At 46.9% G+C, this 23,137-nt stretch overlaps 1 protein-coding gene across 7 annotated transcripts in view; it reads right to left on the bottom strand.

Moving 5' to 3' along the window:
* Positions 1-23,137, bottom strand: part of SRPK2 (SRSF protein kinase 2) — a 243,735-nt gene that overhangs the window by 7,002 nt on the left and 213,596 nt on the right. For all 7 annotated transcript variants that reach the window (XM_080665912.1, XM_080665917.1, XM_080665918.1 and 4 more), the window contains 8 exons: positions 16,426-16,591; positions 14,390-14,415; positions 12,749-12,995; positions 11,672-12,154; positions 6,031-6,131; positions 5,816-5,923; positions 1,260-1,329; positions 553-645 (listed from right to left, as the gene is read on the bottom strand). In XM_080665912.1, the coding sequence (XP_080522038.1) occupies positions 553-645; positions 1,260-1,329; positions 5,816-5,923; positions 6,031-6,131; positions 11,672-12,154; positions 12,749-12,995; positions 14,390-14,415; positions 16,426-16,591 (1,294 nt within the window). The remainder of the gene's footprint in view (positions 1-552; positions 646-1,259; positions 1,330-5,815; positions 5,924-6,030; positions 6,132-11,671; positions 12,155-12,748; positions 12,996-14,389; positions 14,416-16,425; positions 16,592-23,137) is intronic.

The raw sequence follows: 23,137 nt of genomic DNA, 5'->3' as shown, positions 1-23,137 counted from the left end.
GCTTTCTTCAGCAGAATTCCCCAGCTGTGAAAGTCCAGGTTTTTCTCCAATGTCCAAATGCAAAAGCATAATTTCTCCTTTTGGGAGAGGATTATGCTGAAATTAGTGTTGCATAAGTACCGTTACCTTTTCTGGTGAAAAACTCCTTGGAGTATTTCCCCAACATAGCGAATTTTCCAGGGATTTTCCCCAGCAGTTCAATGATCAATGCTATGTGATCTGCATTGGGAAACATTACCAGCAAAACAGAAACACACGACAGTTTAATCAGCACTGCATGCAGACACGGCCACCACCCGCAGACAGAAACAGAGCACCTGAGCAACAAAACACTGGCTCCGCCGTGTGGCTGGGTGCAGGCACTGGGCCCAGGACCCTCGAAGGAGCTGGGCCACGTGCAGTTTTCCTCTTAGCTTTTAAACCGGCACTGAATTCTGCCGGCTGCTTTATAAATTTAGAAGAAATGCCTGTGTCACCATGAATGCTGAAACCAGTAGCTGCTATTCCGTTTCTGTCTGCATCGTGGCGCTTTTCAAAAAGAAGAGGTACTACCTCTGCGATTGAAGAATTCCCGAGAGTATTTTCCAGACAGAGCAAAGTGCCTTGGGATACTGCCTAGCAGCTCTATGATGTGGGCTATGTGGTCTACAAAGGAGAGAAAAACGGGTATGGGAATGGGCGGGGCAAAGGGAAGGAGGGGGTAAAAGAGGGAGAAAACTGAAATTAGTAAAAACTCAGAAATAGATTCAAATCAACAATGTTTGCAGCACACCCATGCAGAGGCCTCTGGCACTGACAGGCCTCAGGCACCATCTGGAACATTAACGGTGATGGATACCAGCACATCCCAGGCCACCCAGCATCGCAAGCAACTCAGCATAGAGATGGCCAAGTTCACAGATGGGGTTCAGGCACAAATTCCCTGGGTTTCAGCTCAGCTCCCAAACAGGAGAGGAAAACAAGCAGAGGATCAGTGGGCAAAAGGAACACAGAGGCCGGGGCTCTGTACAGCCTGTCCTCTCCCGGCCGGCTGGGCTGGGTGGGGCCTGTGGGCAGCAGGAGGAAGGGCTCTCCAGGAGGCTCTGCCCATTCCCTGTCACTGAAGGGGCTTCAAGCTAAAAAAAAAAAAAATCATCTGAACTTGGTGTTCAAAAACTAATACATAGCTCTATTTCAGAACAAGATATAATACTCTCCAGAACTGTAGGACCCCCGGGCAGGAGCCCCACACTAAGGTATGGGCAGGCAGCAATACTCACCTTCATCTCTGGAATAGTCCTCTCCAGAATGCGGTTCAAACAAATAATCTCCTGTCGCCAGCTCAAATGCCTAGAACACAACAGATGACAGACTAAGCACTTCAGAGACTGGACCCAAGTTTTCCTACTTGTACAAGAGACCTACATTTTATAAGGATCTCAATCAAACAAAAAAGCCTCCTAAAAGGCCTCAACACCAAATTTTTTCTCCCTTCCAAAAAGTTCAAAAAAGCTCCAGAAGTAATCTTGCATCTCCTTTGCTGGAAGACGGAAGGGCTGTGCACTGTCCTTATTCTACTGGAAGCAGACAGACATGCCCTTGCATCCACAAGCTGTGGGAGGGATGGCCAGAACACTGTGCTCGGCCTCTAGTGGGAGGAGGAGGACTCGATCCAGGCTGAGGTCTCTGCCTCCAGAGCCTGCCCTCAACCAGCAGGCTAACCTGGCCCCTGGATGCTGCCACTCTCCTGAAGCAAAGACCTTCATGTCTTAGTACCGAAGGGGGCTATTTCCAACATCTGCTCATCATGTCATTCATTTCTGACTCAACCAAAGGAACACCTAGAACCTAAGAAGCCCCTCTACCCTGCGCCTGGGGCTGGGAGGGACCTAATCCCTGTGCAGCCCTCCGAGGAGGGCAAGGAGAACTGGCTGCCTGGGTGGCCACTGTCTGTCCCTAGCACACCTGTGTGGAGGAGGCCACCTGTTCCCATTTCCACCAGGTTCGTGCACACACACACACAAAATCTCAGGACTATGAGTTTAATAACGTGGTAATAATATATAAAGACAGCAACTACTATTGCTCTGCTGATCAACTACCCATGTTTTAAAAACAAAACAGGATAAGTTAAATCCCATTTTTGGTTTTTTCCATACTAACTTCTATTTTGTGTTAGCTTGTGCTGTTCTGAAAGGCGCTGTGGATCTGACTGTGGCACAACTCCCACCCGTCTCAAGGCACTGCCCTCCTCACTCGCTCCTCAATGAGCTGCCACTGCACTGACCCATCTTCTGGATGACCACACCCTGGGGAAGGCGCCCTGGGGAAGGCGCCCTGGGGAAGGCGCCCTGGGGAAGGCGCCCTGGGGAAGGCGCCCTGGGGAAGGCGCCCTGGGGAAGGCGCCCTGGGGAAGGCGCCCTGGGGAAGGCGCCCTGGGGAAGACTTGTTGGCCTGCGGCTGGGGCATCTCTCCCGGCACTCAAAACCAACCATAGTTTGGCACACTCATCCCCGGACCGCTAGTTCATGAACTTGGGGTCCCTGCCTGAACTAGCTCTGGGTCTGAGCAGGACCTGGGGTATGGTGCTGCCCCAGAGCTGCAGTGCCCGAGGACAGGGCCTCTCCTCTCCAGCCAGTAAACAACCAATCCCAGGTCAGGGCACAAAACCTCACATTTGGCCTCAAGTCCCAAGAGGCACAACTGGATTTCACACTGAATGGCCTTACTCGGGGAAGACTAGGACACAACCAATTCAATACCGTACAAGCCCGGAGGGAACAGTGGAGCCCTCACAGGAAAGACCCAAGAGCCTGCAGATGGGAGCTCCAGGGAGAGTGCCAGCTGCTCATGGCCCTCCCTTCGGTCCTCACTTTTCTAATTAACTTTCAAAAATATTTCGACCTAGCTGTATGCACTGCACGCAGCCTAACACTAAGGTATATCCGCTGAGTGTTCTTGGAAAGATGACTGCTTGATGGTACGCACATATTTCCAAGGAAATCCTTAAGTCAAAGAAGCCTGTCAATGAAATGGTTCACAAGAGAAAAGGAAGAGGGGTTCCTCATGTTATCTGGTCCTGGTTCTCTGCAGAGTGATGAGATTTTCTTAACAAACAGGACATACACAACAGGGCAAACGCATACGACCAAGAAAACACCGACGTCTGGACTTTGCGACTTCCTTACCTGCCGGCAGCTATGAAACCGTGAGGCTTCTGCCTTCCACTCATTCAGTTACGCCCACTACAACCTTCATACTCACTTACTGTCACTCACTGGGGACTTTGGGTTCTTCCTCTGTACGTGACCTGATGCCTCAGAGGGCCTCCCTTGGACCAACCTCTGTTCTCAGATTCTGGGGAGATCTCTTTCCTGAAACGCCCTCTCATGCCGAAGTGCCCCATTCTGAATAGGTAAGGACACCTGTGAGTTCTGCCACGTGACCAATGCTAAGGAAGTCTGGTGAAATCTGCTGGACGGGCTTTTCTTGTGTCTAGAGCACAGACTCAGACTCACCATGGAGTCCACACAAAGCTACCCATTCAGGGGCTCTGACCAGTGCAGAGGAGCCACGCCTTGACCCGTACAGTGCGACAGGTCCCATGAACTTACACCTGATCTACCCCAGCTGCTGGGCCTCACGTGCTGTCCTTTCCTGAGGGCTCATGAGCAGGATGGCACGGCCACGCGCAGGAGCGCCATCCCCACTGCAGTCTCCGTAGGGCTTGGTGCCGCTTAACACCCAGAGGACTCTGGGCTTCTCCTCCTCTGGAGCTTTACTGCGGCTTGGAATTATGAATGTAATACACTGTTATGTTTTTAAACTTTGATAACAGGGTAGGGATGTGGAAACACTGCCTCATCTTTACCAGGTTCTCTACTTAGAACAAAAGGGAGCTCTCAGTTACGACCTTCGGGGATAAGGGGTGGGGATGAGGAATGAAGACTGCACCTCCCAGAAAAATCACCCTGTTGGCAAAATTTTTTAAACCCTCATAAGTGGCCCTGGAAGTACTGAGGGAGTGTATTTTAATTTAATGGAAAGGAGGGGTGAGGGGGCGAGGGGGAGAGCTGCTGGAAGGAGACGAGTGAATGCTCTTCCCCAGGAGTGGCTAAGGTTGAGGCCACTGTTTGCAGCAGTGGACGGACCAATTCTTCTCTAATGGAGGGAAGACAGATACCCTGGTATGGCCTGGACTGCCTGCTCCACCATTATTCAACTATATCTGTGATCTTGTCCTATTTTTCTGGTTATATCACCAACATTTAACATTCAAAATTAGAAGCACAGGATATCAGAGTTGAAATAGTTCTCAGAGTCTATTCAGGGTGGCCCTGACATGGCCCCTTCTGTGCTGCTGGGACAAGCAAGGCCTGACCTCACCCCGTCCTGAAACATCTTCCCCTGCAGCTCCCACTGTTCAAAGCCTCCCTCTCCTGCCCCAGCCCCCCACAACTCCCCCGCCCCCGCCTGCCCCCCCAGAGGACACAGAGCATCACAGAGCATCGAATTCCTCTCCCCAGCAGGCTAGAGCTTCAAAGGAACCACCACATTCCCACCAACTCTTTTAACCATTCTTTTCCATACCCAGTCACAGCAATGCTTTAGTTTTTGATACTTACTGAGAAACTCAATTTTCAGAATTATCTGGAATTATCCATCAGAGCCACGTGGGAATAGAAAGGCACAGTTTCAGTTCTGTTTGCCATATCTGTTGCCTCAGATCATGCTAACCTGAAACATCTACTTTTTTCATATCGTTTTAGTGCTATTAACAATGCTTTTGCTACAGCATCAAGGACAAATAATCCAATAAACTCAACTGTTACATTCACCTTTGAATAACAGTAAATTTAATTATTCAGCATTTTTTCAATGAGACACGTGCCTAGCTTTGCACACATGCCCTTGCATTTCAATGTCAGAGGAGAATTGGGCGGGGGCGTGGATATGAAATAAGGAAAGCATGAACCACCACTCTAATCAACACACACACTCCATTTCCAACACAGGACTACCAAGTACAGCCATGAGGAGGAAGGTGCTGACCTGTCCTGGAGAGTGGGCCAAGAAAGAGAAACCGAAACCGGCTTATGGATGACTCACATTCATCAATTCTCATGTAAGGAATGAGAAAGGATGCCCTGGTGGAGCCTGGGGAGAGCTTAGACACCACTCAACTCCTGATGCACAAAAGCGGCCATGGAAAAGGACAGGACACAGGGTGGAAGAGGAGACTCCTGAGGCCCGAGGAAAACATCACCGTGTCCTCCACGGAAGACCCGGTTCCAGGAGCCTGCACAGCTAGCTACTGCTGTCTCCGAAGCGACTGGACAGCCCAGAACAAGAAGCCAGGACATTCTCTAGATTTGACTTTATAGAAAAAGAGAGACAAAACACTGGTAGATGGGTGACCTTCCTCTCCAGTAAGGAAGGAGACAAGGTCTGCCAGGGGCCTCCACACTCAGACAATCATCCCCTGGGCCACAGGGTGAGTAAAGCATGAAGCTGCAGACAACCTGCAAGCTCTCAGCCGCCAGAGGAATTAGCTGAAGTCACTGCCACCACAGTGGAGGGTCTGATTCTCAGGGGTGGCTGCCCAGGGTCTTGAGAAGACACACCTCTCTCACAAGACCAGACCCAACCCAGACCAAGCCTAGGACGTGCCCGAGAAGAGTTCTTCCAATTCTTAGGACACTTAAGGCAGCAACCTTCCCCTCCCCCGCCCACAGTGGACAACCTTCTGCAGAAGGCAGCACCAGCGAGACCCTGCCCGTCACGGGCACCCAGGTGATAAGCCTCAACAGGAAGCAAGTGGCCACGCCGTCCTTACCATACACGCCGTGCTCCAAATGTCAGCAGGTGTGCTGTACCCTGCTCCTATTAACACCTCTATGGATCTGTACTGCCGTGTCTGGATGTCTTCTGTGAAGTGTTTATGCTGAAAGGGAACAGACTGCATTACCAGGGAGGACACATTAAAAAAGAAAACAGCGTGTCTTCTACATGACCATGACCAAAATGTTTTAGAAAGAAAATTCTACTTACCACCCAACAAGCATTTCCCAGGTCAGCAATTTTAACTCTAATTTTATCGGCGTTCCGTGGATCCAGGGGGTTCACCAGTAAGTCCGCTGCCCGGGTTTTGGCTGGCATGAGCAAACAGCAGGACAGTTAGTGTGGGGGGCAAGTGGCTGGCAGGTGTGCACACACGTCTGCTGGGCACAGAGCCTCTTTTTCCAGAAAAGTGATAGGATGGTCATTTAGGCCTGGAACCCTGTAAGCTGAACTCAACCGGATTTAACATGTGTGGTCTCTATCTCTGGAAAATATTTCACAAAAAGGAACAAACTAGGCTGCCCGAGACCCCATGGCCACTGCCCCACCCGTTCTCCTTTGCCTCGGATTCCTTCGGCCCTCGGACCAGCCCTGCGGCTCCCTCCTGCCTGTCTCTGGCTGCTCCCCTGTGAGGGCACAGTCCCCGGTGGCCCCGCCTAGCCCGTCTGTGCATTACTGCGGAGCACAGCAGCACAGAGCGCCACCCCGAACGGTGCCGTTTCCTTGCACCTGCACCCCCTCTCCCTCTGCTTGGGATGTTAGACGATGGTTAACAAACAGATTAAAGGCCAGGACTCGTCAGCCTGGTTCGCCTTGGACAAGGAATATTCCAGAAGAGAGATTTCCTGAGAAGACCTGGTTTGTAAGGCAAACCTCTCAAACCTCTGAGGTCCTTCACGATAGTCTTGCCAAATAATCAGCCCCTCTCAGCCCCAGGGTGACCCTGAGAGAACCTCAACGGTCGGCACAAGGCCAGGCTCCTCAGGGCTCCCGGGACAGAAGAGCATCTCAGACAAGCCCGGACATGCCTGCGTCACGCAGCTGACCATGGGGCCAGTGACCACGAAAGCAACCTGGTACCCGAGCCCCAGACAGCAAACCCTGGCGTTCAGTCAGCATCCTCAGCAAACCTCAACTACCTGCAAGCTCAGGTTTCTGGAAAGGAGGAGGTACAGCCATGGCTTTTACTTTGGAATTCTGAAGTGGTTTTTACAGACTAAACAGAATAGTAAGCACCCTTTGCTCAGGCAAAGCTGGGCACTGCTAAATGAACCAAACCTCCTGTGGGTGCATCCGTGCCAGGAAGCCATGGCACTGAAGGAGGCTCTGACGCCGCGGCACCCAGGGCAGCAAGGCCGGCCGTGCTCACTGTTCACAGGGCAGTGGGTAGGCGAGGTGCGCGGCCCCCAGAACACCGACACAGCCCCGCAGGAGGGGCCCGAGGATGTGGAGAGAGCTCTGGTTAATGGTTTAATCTCAAGACCCATTCATTCCTCAGGCTGTGGACCAATGGGGCGGGCAGACGCACATGTTCCCTTCCTGCTGACTGCCCAATGCCCCTTTCCTCGTTATAAAAAGGCTGATCACCATGGGCCCCATCAGAGGCCAGATGTGAGCTAAGAAGAAACACAGGAAACTCAGAAATAAAAAGGAAAGCAGCTCACAAAAAGGCACAATGTACACACCAAACAGAGAGTGGGTTGAAAAGACAGTTCCAGGAGAAACATGAAAATGCTGCCCTGATGGATGCGTGGGCAGATATGAAAGCAGGACAAATCCTGTGGCCTTCCGTCAGGAGAGGCAGCAGGCAGGAAGCCGAAACCTGCGGTCGGCAGAACTGGAGTAAAACCTAAGTCCCAACACCTACAAGTTCTAAGACTCCGGCAAATGACTGCAGCTGTCTGAGACTCAGGGAAAAGGAGGGAGAGGAAGGGACCACCCTCCCCACACCCGCACACACATGCACGCACAGACTGCGCACAGGAGGCGGGCAGTGTCTGGCCTGTAGCCCCAGGGGCTCCCCTTGCCCATGGCGGGGGAAGGGCCTGCTCCAGGGACATGCGTTCATCCCCTGGCTCAGGTGTGTAGACCATGACCACCTCACAAACGGCACTATGGAATTTACCTTAAACATGTAATTGATAAAAACACAGAGAAGGTAAAAGAGAACTTTCTCCTGAGTACCTGACTCTAATAGTAAAAAAGTAATTTAAACATCTACACAATGGAATACTATGCTGCTGTAAAAAGGAAAGAACTCTTACCATCTGCAACAGCATGGATGGACCTGGAGAGAATTATGCTAAACAAAAAGTCATTCAAACACAGGTACAATCATGCTTGCTGCACAGTCACACCCATTTTACTACTACCAAGGAGAGAGTGGAGAGTGGGCAGAGAGAGGTGGGAAGATGTCAGTTCGGGAAGGGCTGCGGCCCTGAAGCCATTCCTGATAAACTGGTCTCAGGTGAAACTGTGTTCCCTCCACCTGAAACCATCCTAGAAACTAATAAGATGACAACCAGGGGGGCCTCTGAGTGACAAAACAGTCGCCATCACTGAGCTGCAAGGCTCTATTCTAGGCCCAGATTGACACTTCATTCATTCATTCATTCATTTTAAATCCTCACGCAAGGACATCTTCTCCATTGGTTTCTAGAGAGATTGGAAGTGGGGAGGGAGAGAGAGAGAGAAACATCGATGTGAGAGAGACATATCAATTGGTTGCCTCCTGCACATGCCCTGACCTGGGGCTGGGGAACCTGTAACCAAGGTACATGCCCTTGACTGGGAATCTGGGAATTGAACGTGAGACCCTTCAGTCCATGGGTTGATGTTCGAACCACTGGGCAAAACCACATTGATACTTTAGTTTAAAATATCTGTACATGAGAGGCATGAATGCCCTCTCGCTAAGCAGATTAATACCAAACGCAAGGAGCAAAACTAGGAGATTTAGTGCCCAAACCTGACCCACTATCTGTTCCAGGTGCTGTCTTGGCACAGGAAACAGCATAAACAAGACAAATGAGGTTCACCCACCACACCCTAAATTAGGTAACTCATGTACTGGCTGGGAGTAGGGCAATAAAGTAAACAAAATGAGTCACACACCATGTCAGGTGGCTCTATATGCTGTGAAGAAAAGAAAAGCAAAGACAGGAGCTAGATAATGGAGGGTGTTCAGGGGCGGTCTTTCCTGAGGCGGGAGGTCTGAGGAGAGGCCTAAGGAAAGGGAGTCTGGGAAGGGAGAAGCTCTAGGCAAGGGAGGTGGAGTGCAAAGAGGCACCAGCAAACCCGCTGGTACTTCTGAGAAACTTCAGAACAAAGCTAGTGTGGGAGATGCAAAATGAGCACAGGAAGTAGACCCAGGGGATGCTGGGGAAATGACAAGGAGGGAGCAGCCAGGGAGCAGACTGCATGGAGCTGTAAGCGTTAGAGCTGTGCCTCTGGGGTATGCTCAGTGGATGGGATGAGCTTTAATAAGCTCTCTCTTTGGACTGCTCTCCAGAGAATGGCTAGGGAGTGAGAGCAAAGTGAGATGGCAGGGAGGGAGCCTGTGTTAATTACAGCAGCATAGGCAGGACTGACAGTGACATGGTCTCTATTAGGTGAGAGGGGAAGGATCCAAAGCATGCCAACGTACTTGCAGGGAAAGCCGACACAACCACTCTGCCCCAGGTCTCCGCCCCTCAGCCATGATGAGCCAGGGTCTAGTCTATGGATCTAGCAGCGAACAACCCAAGAGGAATCCTGCCTCCTCTCCTCAGCCTTCTAGGCTACCACATTACTCCAGGAGAAAGTCCAATTCTTCAGCTGGTATGTACGTCTTCCCTCAGACTTCTCACTCTGGCCTGGCCTCTTCTTCAAATACGCTCTGCTGTAATAGAAGGATCTAAACAAATTCTAAATAAAGCTTGTTTCTCTTGCCTCCTATTCATGAAGTACTAAGTGGCACCCACCAGAGATCACACCCCTTTCTTGCAGGAAACACCTCCCATGGGGGGAGGAGGTGGGGGTGCTGGCCCATTGTTATGAAACGACCAAGCTGAAAACCAAAACGGAGCACCTCCCATCACATGACTGGATGAGGAGATCCTGTCCCTGCTATGTCCCTAGAATTTGACAATATTCAAAAGGTCTGTTTGGTAAGAAGAGACTGGGCTCAAAAAGAAGAACTTTGCCCTTGCCGGTTTGGCTCAGTGGATAGAGCGTCAGCCTGCAGACCGAAGGGTCCCCGGTTCGATTCTGGTCAAGAGCATGTACCTTGGTTGCTCGCTCCTCCCCAGCCTGGGCCCTGGTCGGGGCCTGTGCAGTAGGCAACCAATCGATGTGTTTCTCTCACATCGATGTTTCTCAGTCTTTCCCTCTCTTCCACTCTCTCTAAAAGATCAATGGGAAAAAAACACAGACCTCCTATTTCTCCCTGACTCATGCAACAGACAGGGTCGGCTGGGAATGGAATGCGTGTTGGACAGAGTAAAATTCTGATTGTGAGTGGAAAAAAGTGGGAGAAAGGAAAGAGTAGAAGAATGTAACCAAATATCACTGATTTGTTTGTTCATTACTCAACAAATGTTTATCTTAGCATTAAGTTAGATGCTCAGGATATAAAGAGAAAAATACATAGCACTTTCAAGGAGATTTTACATCCTAGTGAAGAGAAAGATAATGGAGATGAACAATGACCATGCACTTAAGGGAAGTTGACCAATAGTGAAAGAGGGGAAAGGGAGCAGGCCGGCGGGGGAACACAGGACTTGTGTTTGAGTTGCTACCTGACAAACCAACGAGAGTTTGCCAAAAGCATGGACAATGGATGAACAGAAGGAAACATTCCAGGCCAGCGGGAAGCACAGCGAAGGGACAGAAGCAGGAATGAACATGCCTTGTGCACACAGGTGCTTGTTGCTGTGTCTTGAAAATAAAGGGGAGAGGCTATGCTACACTTGGTGCCCAGCAGTCACAGCAGTGTGGGAGGAGCCTGAGAGTAAGACACGCAGAGGTGAGTTCTTCCTTAGGTGAACCTACATCCCAAGTGAAGGGTCCTGTAAGTACCTTTAAAAAGTTCTGCTCAGAGTAAAGGTAAACAGGGTCAGAATGTGTTTTGCAAGGCGGCTCTGCAGGCCTTTCCCCCTTGCTGAAATGGAAGGGCTGCAGACCTGGCTGGGCTGTCTGCAGGCTGGCTCACCCACGACTGTCAGTGTGTTAAACACTTGTCAGCAGAGGGAGCAGAGGAGGTTTGTGAGACCAGAATGGAAACCAGCCATGGTGCCCAGGGTTTGCTTACTGAAATCCCTTGGCAGGTCACGGCAGAGATGTGTCATGTGGCATTCACTCCCAGTAAGGTTTGATATAAGTCGTCATCACATTTAAATCCTTGCCACTGCCTTTAAAATGGCAACAACCAAGTCCTATAATCAGGAACAAGTATCAAAATAAAGACACCCCTTCTCAATCAGACAAAGAACAGGCACCTACCTCTTTGAATAGAAACAAAACAAACCAAAAACTAAATATTACAGATGGAAGCACAAATTATAAATTAAACTACACATTCTAGAAAGCTACAGGTATAAGTTCTTAAACTTGGAAGGGTCTTAGATGAACCCTGGGAAGTCACTAAATATAGAGAGAATGAGACAAGCTCCGAAATGGATCTGAGACGTAGAGAGCAAGAGAAAGTGGCACAGAATATACTTTATGTTACATTAATTACTCACGAGTACACAGATAAAATGGAAGTGGTTGCGGCACACAGACATGGGTTTCCCACCGTCAGCCAATTCCCTCCTTTGTCAAGTGTGACTCAGACCACTGAGGCAGGTACCTGATGGGGAGGAACACTTACTTTTTGGCAAATCCCCAGTGCTGGAGGCCGAAACCGTCCTGCTCCTGTCATGGAATGGGCTACTTTCCTCCTGCTCAGTAAGCGGGGATCCGTCAGAAAGTGCAGAGCCACAAGCCACAGGTTCTAAGGGCCCAGAGGACAATGATGTGGAAAACTCTGGAAACTGTGACTCGGGAATTTTATGTCGTCCATTTGGCAATTCACCATTGAATTGTTCATAGGAGCTGCTGTATGTGTAATCACTTTCTGCGTTTGGCTCATCAAGGTTATACTCCTCAGGGTTTGGGCAATCTTCTTCATCATCGTCTTCGTCATCCAGCTGCTGCTCCAGCAGGAACGGGCCGTTCTCAATGTGGCCATTGGTTTTGGGTGATTCTATCCACGTGGGGTCTATGTTCTCGAGCTCCTGTTCACCATCGTCTTCATCCTTCTCAATGTTTTCTTTCTCAGCATCTTCTTTCTCTTCCTGGTCCTCAGCTTCACCTTAAAAGGATGATGAGTGGAGAATTAGAACTTGTTACCTCCTTACCACAATGGCACTAGGTACTAATCTCCTCCAACAAGAGATAACTCTAAATGTGCTTAACTTATGCACTACATAGCAAACAGTGCTTAGCTCTCAGGGTAATATCCTCAGGTTTGCGAAATCTTAATTTGCATTTATTAAGTAACTGGCCTTCTCTTATTAGAAAGAGTTAGTTCCTGGGGGAAAATGATCTAATAGTTGCATTTCCATTTCTACAGTCTCCTGTGTAATCCTCAGGGAAGGTTTGTGGGTATAGTACTATTAGGTAAAAGGTTAATTACAAAATAGAAGACAATCATCAGCATGATAGCGACATGGAGTTTCTCAAATATTTCCCATGTTTTAAAAAACTTGTGAAAATATTAACATATTTCTGGCATCCATTTTACAAATGAATTACCAGACAGTTCCCCATCTTCCTGAGTAAGGAGTTACAGAGAACCCTCCTCACATCTGAAGCAGCACAGCCCCCTTTGTGGTGACCCGGGGGAGGGTCCCTATTAGTGAAGCCCTGGAACCTCTCTGCAGCCCCTTCTTCCGAGGCGACTGACCATTGTCAAGCGCAGGCTCTCCCTCAGCAGCCTCCTCGAGCACTGCTGCTTTTAGTTTCACGTCTGGGCGGTATTCATCATCTTGCTCAGTAGAAGGTACAGCTGATGTGACATTTTCTTCTATTATTTTCCTTTCGGCTTCACGCTCCAATTCTTCTATTTCCTGCAGGCGCTTTTCCAGTAACTCAGCCTGCCTTTTCTGCTTCTTTTTCAGTTTTTTCTTTTTGTTTTTAGAAATTTTTCCTATCTACAACATGGTAAAAAAATACCACAGATCAGTTTGCTTCTTTTGAAAGCACTATGCAATAGTATAAAAGCTAGCAGTATAGCAAATACCAACAAAGTCTATTTTTTTTTTTCAGGTCGTATTCAATTAAAATCACATGCCCAGACATGAGATCCACCTGGTGGCTAGGGTTACCGTCAAACCAGAAAAAAAGGAACCAATGTAATATCAAATAATGGGTCCTACCATAAGAGGGATATAGTTTAAATCCAATTAAGTCTTTTCCATTGAAACTCTGAGAAGTACTGAATATGCTGAGATAACAAGAAGCACCTCTTGCTAGTTTAATGTGCTGCTGCCTGTATACAAAGTAACCAAGTCCCCTCTCCCTACTGCCTTACCAACTTGCCTGCCAAAAAAGAAAGGCCTGCCAAAACAGGTGTTTCATTCACAGGCGGTCAACAGCACTGTTTGTGTTTGGGTCTCACACACTGAGCTGTTATCAACACCAAGACTGCATGAATATAGGAGATGAGCCCGTGAAGTAGAGGAAAAAAGAGAAAAGCGCCTCCAACGATAGGCATCTAACTTGGAAACTACTAGCCATGAGAGCCTCTAGTTTTCACAGATCAAAGCAAGCTGCTCGAGCCCTGGAGAACCATGGGAAACAGCACGGCTCACCACCTCGGCAGGCCAGGTGGCGCAATTATTACCAGTCCCTCTTCTATTGGGACTTCCATTCCAAACTGAGGGCTGTGGCAGCACCCTGAATTCCTGGGCATTTCCTTTCAACGCTCTAAAATCTGTAGGTGGCGAGATAGAGACATTCAATTGTCCCCTGGACCCAGCTGGGGTCAGGGCTGCTGGGCAGGGTTTATTTCCAGGCAGCCTGCTTCATTTGACTGAACTTAGTGTTTTCACAGGACGACAAAAAAGACAACCGCTCTCATATTTAACTACTAGCTAGGGAAAAAAATTTAGAGCTGTATTAGAAAAACAGGTAACTTGGAAGCCAATGAGAAATAAGGTAAAGTGTTTTCAGAATAATCACACTCCAAACTCTATTTCTATCACCTCACATTTCACCAAGCTCGACAACAGCACTCCAGAAAGCAAGCGAGGAAAATGAAGATCAAACTTGGAACCGCTCTAACTATTTCTAAGTCTAAAATTCAGTTCAGCTTACCAAAAACAGTTTAAGTCTTATATATTGAAGGATACACAGCATTTATAAACATACCTGTGTATTAGATTACTATATATTAGGACATCTGTGATTGAGAAAGGAACCAAAACAATATATCACCAATTCCCTCAACCAACCCTTACATGAAAAATTGTTGCAGAAAGAAACAAACTACTGTTACACTGTGAAAAGTTAGTAATGAGCAGTTGCTTTTAAGAATAGTACTTACAGGTTTTTGCTGTGGAGCCGTACTCACTAAAACAAAACAAAACAAAAACGACTGTTTAGAGGGAAATTGTTACATATCCTTATTTGAATTGTAAAATGAAATAATTACTGCCTTTTTTAAAAATATATTTTATTGATTTTTTTACAGAGAGGAAGGAAGAGGGATAGAGAGCTAGAAACATAGATGAGAGAGAAACATCGATCAGCTGCCTCCTGCACACCTCCTACTGGGGATGTGCCCGCAACCAAGTTACATGCCCTTGACCGGAATCGAACCTGGGACCTTTCAGTCCGCAGGCTGACGCTCTATCCACTGAGCCAAACCGGTATTGGCTAATTACTGCCTTTTAATGGCTATCCAACTTCAACAACTTAAATACTAGAGCTTCTGAATCAAAGAGATCTAAAGAATATTTACCAAACTCAAATGAATGATTGGTTCGTAAAAATCTTAGCAATAGCTGTTCAATATGGAGCCATTTCTCTTATCTAAAATTAAATAACCATTTAAAAAATAATAAATAAAATGAAATGAAATAACCATTCATTTCAGAAATAGTCCATCCAAAAGCACTAATAAGAATGGAGAAGGGTTCACAAATGAAGTCATTGAACCAACTTGTTTTATAAACAATGAAACAATTTATGTTTGAAAATTATTTAGCAAGTTTGTACAACTAAAGTAAATCAGATATTGCAGCAAATATTCTACAAATCAAATGATCAGATCTCGCCAGCCTCAAAAGCTTGACAGACTAAAAGGTTCCATGATAACACTAATCAGAAAGGATATATGCACCCCTATGTTCATAGCAGCACAATTCACCATAGCTAAGATTTGGAAACAGCCTAAATGCCCATCAGCAGATGAGTGGATTAGAAAACTATGGTACATCTACACAATGGAATACTACGCTGCGGTAAAAAAGAAGGAACTTTTACCATTTGCAGCAGCATGGATCGACCTGGAGAGCATTATGTTAAGTGAAATAAGCCAGGAAATGAAAGAAAAATACCACATGATCTCACTCATTTATGGAAAATAAAGAACATTATAACCTGATGAACAAAAAGATAGATACAGAGGCAGTAAAGCATCGAACAGACTGTCAAATTACAGCGGGAAGGCTGGGAAGTGTTGGGGAGGTGGGGAAAGAGATCATCCAAAGTACTTGTATGCATGCATATAAGCACACCAATGGACACAAGACACTGGGGGGGTGGGATGAGGGCATGTGCCAGCGGGTAGGGGAGGCTGGGGGAAGGTCAATGGGGAAAAAAAAGGATATATATGTACTACTATGTGTAATACTTTAAACAATAATAATAATAATAAAAAGAACAGAGGCAAAGCAAAAAAAAAAAAAAAAGGCTCCATGATACAGGAAAACACTGATGGTAGAAAATAAGATTCAGAGGCACTGCATCTCCCAAGAGCCCGTCAGTCAGTCACAGGTCTGCAGCCCTGAGTCTGCTCGTCTGCCTGACAGCATGGAGCGCACTGTGAGGAGAGGGTGAGAAAACAGTCAACCCCTCACTGCCACCTTTATAGTCAGGGAAAAATAGAAATTAAACTGGATATGCCAATACTCAAGTCACTTGGTCTTCCCCCTGTCCCTGGGGTCAGTAACTGATTCCAAATCCACTAGGTAGACTTGACTGATGTAACTATGCTAACTGGAGACTAGGAGGCATGCTAACAAGCCTGAAGCTAGAAAAAACTCTGATGACTACACATTGGCTACATAAGACCTGCTCCTATATATTCTTCTGCAGAGAAGTGGGCAACAGAAGGAAATGTACAAAGGTAAGAATTGAAATGACCTTTTAAGGGAGAACAAAGTTAAGAATTCAAATGTGAAAGTGTAATTTGAAGCATCTTCCTTCTTAAGGAAAAAAGTCTAGTTATTTCTATCCATCAGGTTCTTACGAAAGTTCCTAATATGTACACAGCTGCCTCAGCTGCCTTCAGTGTGCAGCTTTGCAGTCTCTCAATGTTCCTGAACTGACTGAGACAAAGCTGGCTCGGCCCCTTACCTGCAGACCCTGAAGGAGGAGGAGCACCCGCTTTCTGCCACTCCGTGGCCTCGGCTGCCATTCTTCGCACGTACGCATCATCCACACACATCAAGATGTTTTCTGGCTTTATGTCAGTATGAATGATCTTGCATTTACTGTGTAGATAATCTAACCCCTGAAGTACCTGATCACAACAAAATTAAGAGAGGAGATAAGTTATTTGTACCTTTATTAGTCAACATTTATTTGTAAAATAGGTAATATTATCACAAGACACAAAAATTCAAAAGACAAAAAAGGATGTTTAGTAAAAATCTCCTCCCACCCAGCTCTTTCCCACAAGCAACCAAAGTTCTGGGAATAATTTATGCTCATGGAAACAAATGCATCTATATATACACCTATATATACATTTTTTAAAAAGACTTACTGATTTTTAGAGAGAGAGGAAGGGATAGGGAGAAAGAGAGAAACATTAATGTGACAGCGAGACATCAATTGGCTGCCTCCTGCATGCCCCCCACCAGGGATCAAGCCCGAAAGCCAGGCATGTGCCCAGATAAGGAATCAAACCGGCCTTTTGGTGCCTGGGAGCCACACCAGCCAGGGCTATATATACTTTTATAATAACTTTATTGAAATGTAATTTAGATGTCCAACAATTCACCCTTAAAAGTGTATAACTCAATGGTATTTAGATGTGTAGCCATAGCCACTATCTAATTTAGAACACTTTCATTACCCAAAAAGAAACACTATACTCATTGGTAGTCATTCTCCATCCCCTCCAAACTCCTCCAGCCTTAATCAACCACTAACTTACTTTCTATCTTATTCTGGACATCCTATATAATAAAGAGGTAATATGCAAATTGACCCTCACGCCCTTGCACAAGATGGCCAACCCCATGTGGTCAAAGATGGCCACCACAAGATGGCTGGCAGGGGAGGGTAGTTGTGGGTGAGCAGGCCAGCAGGGGAGGGCAGTTGGGAGGCGACCGGGCCGGCAGGGGAGGGCAGTTGGGGGCGACTGGGCCGGCAGGGGAGCAGTTAGGCGTCGATCAGGCTGGCAGGGGAGTGGTTAGGGGGTGATCAGTCTGGCAGGCAGAAGCAGTTAGGGGCAATCAGGCAGACAAGCAGGAGAGCGGTTGGGAGGCAGCAGACCCGGATTGTGAGAGTGATGCCTGACTGCCGGCTTGCATTCGGACATCCCCTGAGGGGTCCCAGATTGGAGAGGGTGCAGGCTGGGCTAAGGGACACCACCACCCCACAGTGCACAAATTTCGTGCACCAGTCCTCTAGTTTTACATATAAGTAAAATCATACATAGTGGTCTTTTGTAAGTGGTTCATCCATATACAGCATGTATCAATGTTTCATCATTCCTTTACATTGTTAATGTTCCACTGGATATACATATTTTGTCTAGCCATTCACTTGATGGACATTTGGGGTTTTTCCACTTTTGGACTGCTATAAATAAAATTGTCATGAACATTCACATACAAGTTTCTGTGTGGATATATGCTTTTATTTTTCTTGGGTATATACCTAGGAGTGCAACTGTTGGATCATAAGGTAACTCTATGTTCAGCCCTTTGATAAACTGCCAAACTGTTTTATATAGTGGCTACACAACTTTCCATTCCCAGTGGCCACGTGTGAGGGTTCTGATGTCTTCCTCATGGCCAGCGCGTTCTCTGTCTTTTTCATTTCAGTGACTGTAGTGGATAGGAAGGGTATATCTCATTGATGACTAATGATGTGCATATATTTTTAATACTGCAGGAAAGGAGGTCAAAGTTTTTCTGGACTTACTTCCACTGGAGAGGAATTTTTCAATTATTTCCATAAGCAATTATTTTTAGAATACAGATCGTGTTCCTATAAATTAGAAATTCAATATGCTCAATAAATATTAACATTTAATAAATATCATTAAACCATTTTAAGTCATTTAGGTCTTGTCCACAATAGACAAGTGGGGGAAAAGATAAGCAGGAGATATATAATACCACCCAACTCTGAAAAGTTCAAAGCAAAAACCCAACACTTCTGTCTACCTTGAGTATCTGGCTAAACGACCTTAGCAGACAACACAGCATCAGGAAGTGAGGGTACAGACATTTCAAAAAGAGAAAACAGAAAGACCTGTTTCTCAAACAGGATGAAAATCCCTCATCTAATCTTACCCCCTCTTTTGTAGCCACACACTATATTACGTGTTTGATACATAGCAATAAACAAAGTCCCCTGGCTTCATGGGCTTACACAGGCCTCACGTTATCACAGAGCTTACGCTTCATGCCAGGGGAGAGAGGGGTTGGCCAAGAGGAAACCAAGTTGAATCATGGGCACAGCAAACACAATTTAGTATGTGGACGAGTTCCTAGTAATAGTACCAGTAAATGTCAACACTTTTCCAAAACGATCTTTTAACCACCATCTCATCCTCAAGTAGCTTTTATCTTTCTACCTTAGGTCCTTCACATTCTCAGGTTGTTTCACCACATGGGAAGCTACACAGGTAAGAGTCCATGAGATTCACTATCCAAATACGTTCATATGAGTTCCCCATGACAATGAGGCTATCCAAATGAGCAAAGTGTTCTCAGCAAGAATTTAAGAGTCCAGACCTAACCGGTTTGGCTAAGTGGATAGAGCGTTGGCCTGCGGACTGAAAGGTCCCATGTTCGATTCCAGTAAAGGACATGTACCTTGCTTGCGGGCACATCCCCAGTAGGAGGTGTGCAGGAGGCAGCTGATTGATGTTTCTCTCTCATCGATGTTTCTGACTCTCTATCCCTCCCCCTTCCTCTCTGTAAAAAAATCAATATATTTAAAAAAAAAAAGAATTTAAGAGTCCCAATTTTTAAAATGTTGCTATTGCACACAAGTGGGTTAACTTTCATTAAGAAGCATAGTTTGTAACATCTGACTGAAAATAAGCAAAAGACTTCACCATTGGAACAAATTAAGTTAATTAAGATTATGTAAGTCATTACAGAAAAGGAAATGGTAAAGAGACGAAGCTATCTGAGCTTCCATTTTCATATCTGTAAAAGGGAGGAATATATTGTTAGAAATATGGTGAGAATTAGAAATAATCTGTGGAAATCATAAAAACAATGTCTAGTTTACAGGAAGCTCAAAATAAGTGATATAACTGAACTAAGCTAGAAGACTTGAATTATTGACTAAATAACTATAACCTGACTAAGTCATTTCTTAAACTTCTCCAGTCTCAATTCTCCCATAGCTAACATGAATGGGCTCTCCTTGATATTCTCTGTGGCAATAAAGTTACAAAATCTGATTCTGCAGTTTCTTTTAATTCTAGATTACTATTTTTTAAAACCTTCAGCTATAAGCTAAGAAGAATAGTTTTATTTTTTAAAAATGTCATTTCTGTTCTCAGCCACTGAGGTTTAAAGCAATAAAGCTCCCCAGAATCCAGAATCCAACAATAATGGCAAATCTTACAACCATTTATGCAATTTCCCCTCTGTTGCCTTCATTTGTCAAATCTTAAGTGTTTCTCTCTTGCCTAAAACACCACACATACTTGGCCTCAGCAGCAGGAGGCAGCAGAGGCTGCACAGATCCTTGGGCTGCTAGTAAAGCTGAGCTCCATGTAACCACAGATGGGCCAGGGACAGGGCTGCCTCCACTAAGGAGCCCACACACCCTCCTGGAGCAAGGGCCAGTTTTCTCCAGAGGAGTAAGGCAAACAGGTCAGCAGCAGCACAGAAGTGAAGGCGGAGCCCAGGGCTGAGAGCAAGAGAAGCCCCAGTTCTCGGTCAGGAACTAACTACCCATGGCTCAGAGCAATTCCCTTCTCTCAAGTTCAGCTGTAAAATACGGGGTTTGGTCAAGACTGCCTCTAACGTTTTTTTCTATCCACCTATGAACCACGTCAGAGCTCATCTGTTACTGGCGTTAGCAACATAAATCTGCTCCTATCCTTGCCAAAACCGGTTTGGCTCAGTGGATAGAGCGTCAGCCTGCGGACTGAAAGGTCCCAGGTTCGATTCCGGTCAAGGGCATGTAACTTGGTTGCGGGCACATCCCCAGTGGGAGGTGTGCAAGAGGCAACTGATCGATGTTTCTCTCTCATCGATGTTTCTGACTATCTATCCCTCTTCCTTCCTCTCTGTAACAAATCAATAAAAATATATTTTTAAAAAAAAATCTTTATTAAATCTGCTCCTATCCACTATGGCTTGCTGAAAATAGGAGTAAGTTGAGAGTAATGTGAAGACTTCTCTCAAAGGCATCTCCCTGGCCCTGCGCATGCACCACCCAGACTGATGCTGTCCCCAAAATCCTAAACTGTAAAGAGAAACAGAATGCAGATTGCCCGTCAAGATGACAGCATAGGTAAACACGGTACTCACCTCCTGCCACAACCTCATCAAAATTATAACTAAACTACAGAACCATCATTCAGAACCACCTGAAATCTAGCTGGATGGAAGTCCTACAACTATGAAATTAAAGAAGCTACACTGAGACTGGTAGGAGGGGCAGAGATGTGGAACAGGCAGGTCCCACACTCACATAGATAAACATTGGATGGGATATCTCGGCTGTGGAGGTGCCCCCTGAGGAGCAAGGGGTCCCAGCCTCACACCAGGCCTCCCAGCCCAGAGTTCCAGGGCCAGGAGGAGAAGGCCCTATAACTTCAGGCTGTAAAAACCAGTGGGCAGCCCTAACCGGTTTGGCTCAGTGGATAGAGCGTCGGCCTGCGGACTGAAAGGTCCCAGGTTCGATTCCGGTCTAAGGGCATGTACCTGGGTTGCGGGCACATCCCCAGTAGGAGGTGTGCCAGAGGCAGCTGATGGATGTCTCTCTCTCATCGATGTTTCTAACTCTCTATCCCTCTTTCTTCCTCTCTGTAAAAAATCAATAAAATATATTTTAAAAAAAAACAAAAAACAGTGGGCAGCCCTAACTGGTTTGGCTCAGTGGATAGAGCATCAGCCTGCGGACTGAAAGGTCCCAGGTTCGATTCCGATCAAGGGCATGTACCTTGGTTGCGGGCACAACCCCAGTAGGAGGTGTGCAGGAGGCAGCTGATCGATGTTTCTAACTCTCTATCCCTCTCCCTTCCTCTCTGTAAAAAAATCAATAAAATATATTTAAAAAAAAAAAAAAAAAAAGAACCAGTGGGCATTGAGGCTGAGGAAAGACATGGCTGCTGGAGTCCCAGGCAGTTCCTCTTAAAGGGCCTGCTCACAGACTTACTCAGACTCACTCACTCTGAGCTCCAGAGCTGGGGCAGCAGCTTGAAAGGCACTAGAGACATACAGGGAAGAACTGAATTCTGCAGCATCAGGGCAAGAGCTGGAGGTGGGTCAGGGGCAGCTTTCTCTAAGACAGAAGTGCTGGCAAAGGCCCATTGTTCCTTTTCTGAGACACAACTTGTGGGCCCACCCCAAGCACATTCCAGTGGCTTTTCCACACAAACGGCCTCTCTTGCCTCATGCTTTAGACTTTCCTAAAAATATCTCAAACAAACAACATCTGGCCTGGTGTACCCATACCTCTTGCTAAGTAGCCTGGCCAGGCCCAACACTAGCAGCAGCCTGTCTTAGTTGGCAGCTTGGCCTCTCCTGGGTACTTCCAAGCCCAGCACAAGTAGCAGCAATTTGCAGATTGCTCTGTAGCTTGTGCCAGGTGGCCCCAGAGCCAGCATGTCCTCAGATGAGGATTAAAAAAAGAAGAAAAACACATAAAAATATGTACAACAAAATGTTAATAAATATGTATCTCTTGACAATCCTATCTAATAAAAGAGTAATATGCAAATTGACCATCACTCCAACACACAAGATGGCCGCCCCCATGTGGTCAAAGATAGATACCCCCATGTGGACACAAGATGGCTGGCAGGGGAGGGCAGTTGTGGGCAATCAGGCCAGCAGGGGAGGGCATTGGGAGGAACCAGACCTGCAAGGGAGGGCAGATGGGGGTGACTGGGCCAGCAAAGGAGGACAGTTGGGGGAGACCAGGACTGCAGGGGAGGGCAGTTGGGGGTGACTGGGCCAGCAGAGAAGGACAGTTGGGGGAGACCAGGACTGCAGGGGAGGGCAGTTGGGGTGACCAGGCTGGCAAGGGAGGGCAGTTAGGGGTGACCAGGCTGGCAAGGGAGGGCAGTTAGGGGTGACTGGGCCAGCAGTGGAGGGCAGTTGGGGGTGACCATGCCTGCAAGGGAGGACAGTGGGGGCAATCGGGCTGGCAGGGGAGCAGTTAGGCGTCGATCAGGCTGGCAGCGGAGTGATTAGGGGGTGATCAGGCTGGCAGGCAGAAGCAGTTAGGGGCAATCAGGCAGGCAGGTGAGCAGTTGAGAGCCAGCAGTCCTGGATTGTGAGAGGGGTCCCAGATTGGAGAAGGTGCAGGCTGGGCTGAGGGACACGCCCCCTCGCATGAATTTCGTGCACCGGGCCTCTAGTTAAATATAAAAAACAAAATAAACAGAACAGAAACAGACTCATAAATACACAGAATATTTTGATGGTTGCCAAACAGATTGGGGGGGGAGGGAGTTTGGGGGATGAGTGAAAAAGATGAAGGAATTAAGAATTATAAATTGGTTGTTACATAATAGTCATGGGTATATAAAGTACAGCAGACAGAATACAGTCAATAATATTCTAATAACTGTAGTATCAGATGGGTACAATATCAGGATGATCCCTTAGAAAGTTATAGGTCTAATCACCAGGAT

This window comes from Plecotus auritus, assembly GCF_963455305.1.
Source record: "Plecotus auritus genome assembly, chromosome: 4".
Lineage (NCBI taxonomy): Eukaryota > Metazoa > Chordata > Mammalia > Chiroptera > Vespertilionidae > Plecotus > Plecotus auritus.
The sequence above is the reverse complement of the archived record's forward strand: the minus strand, read 5'-3'. Positions and strand labels throughout refer to the sequence as shown.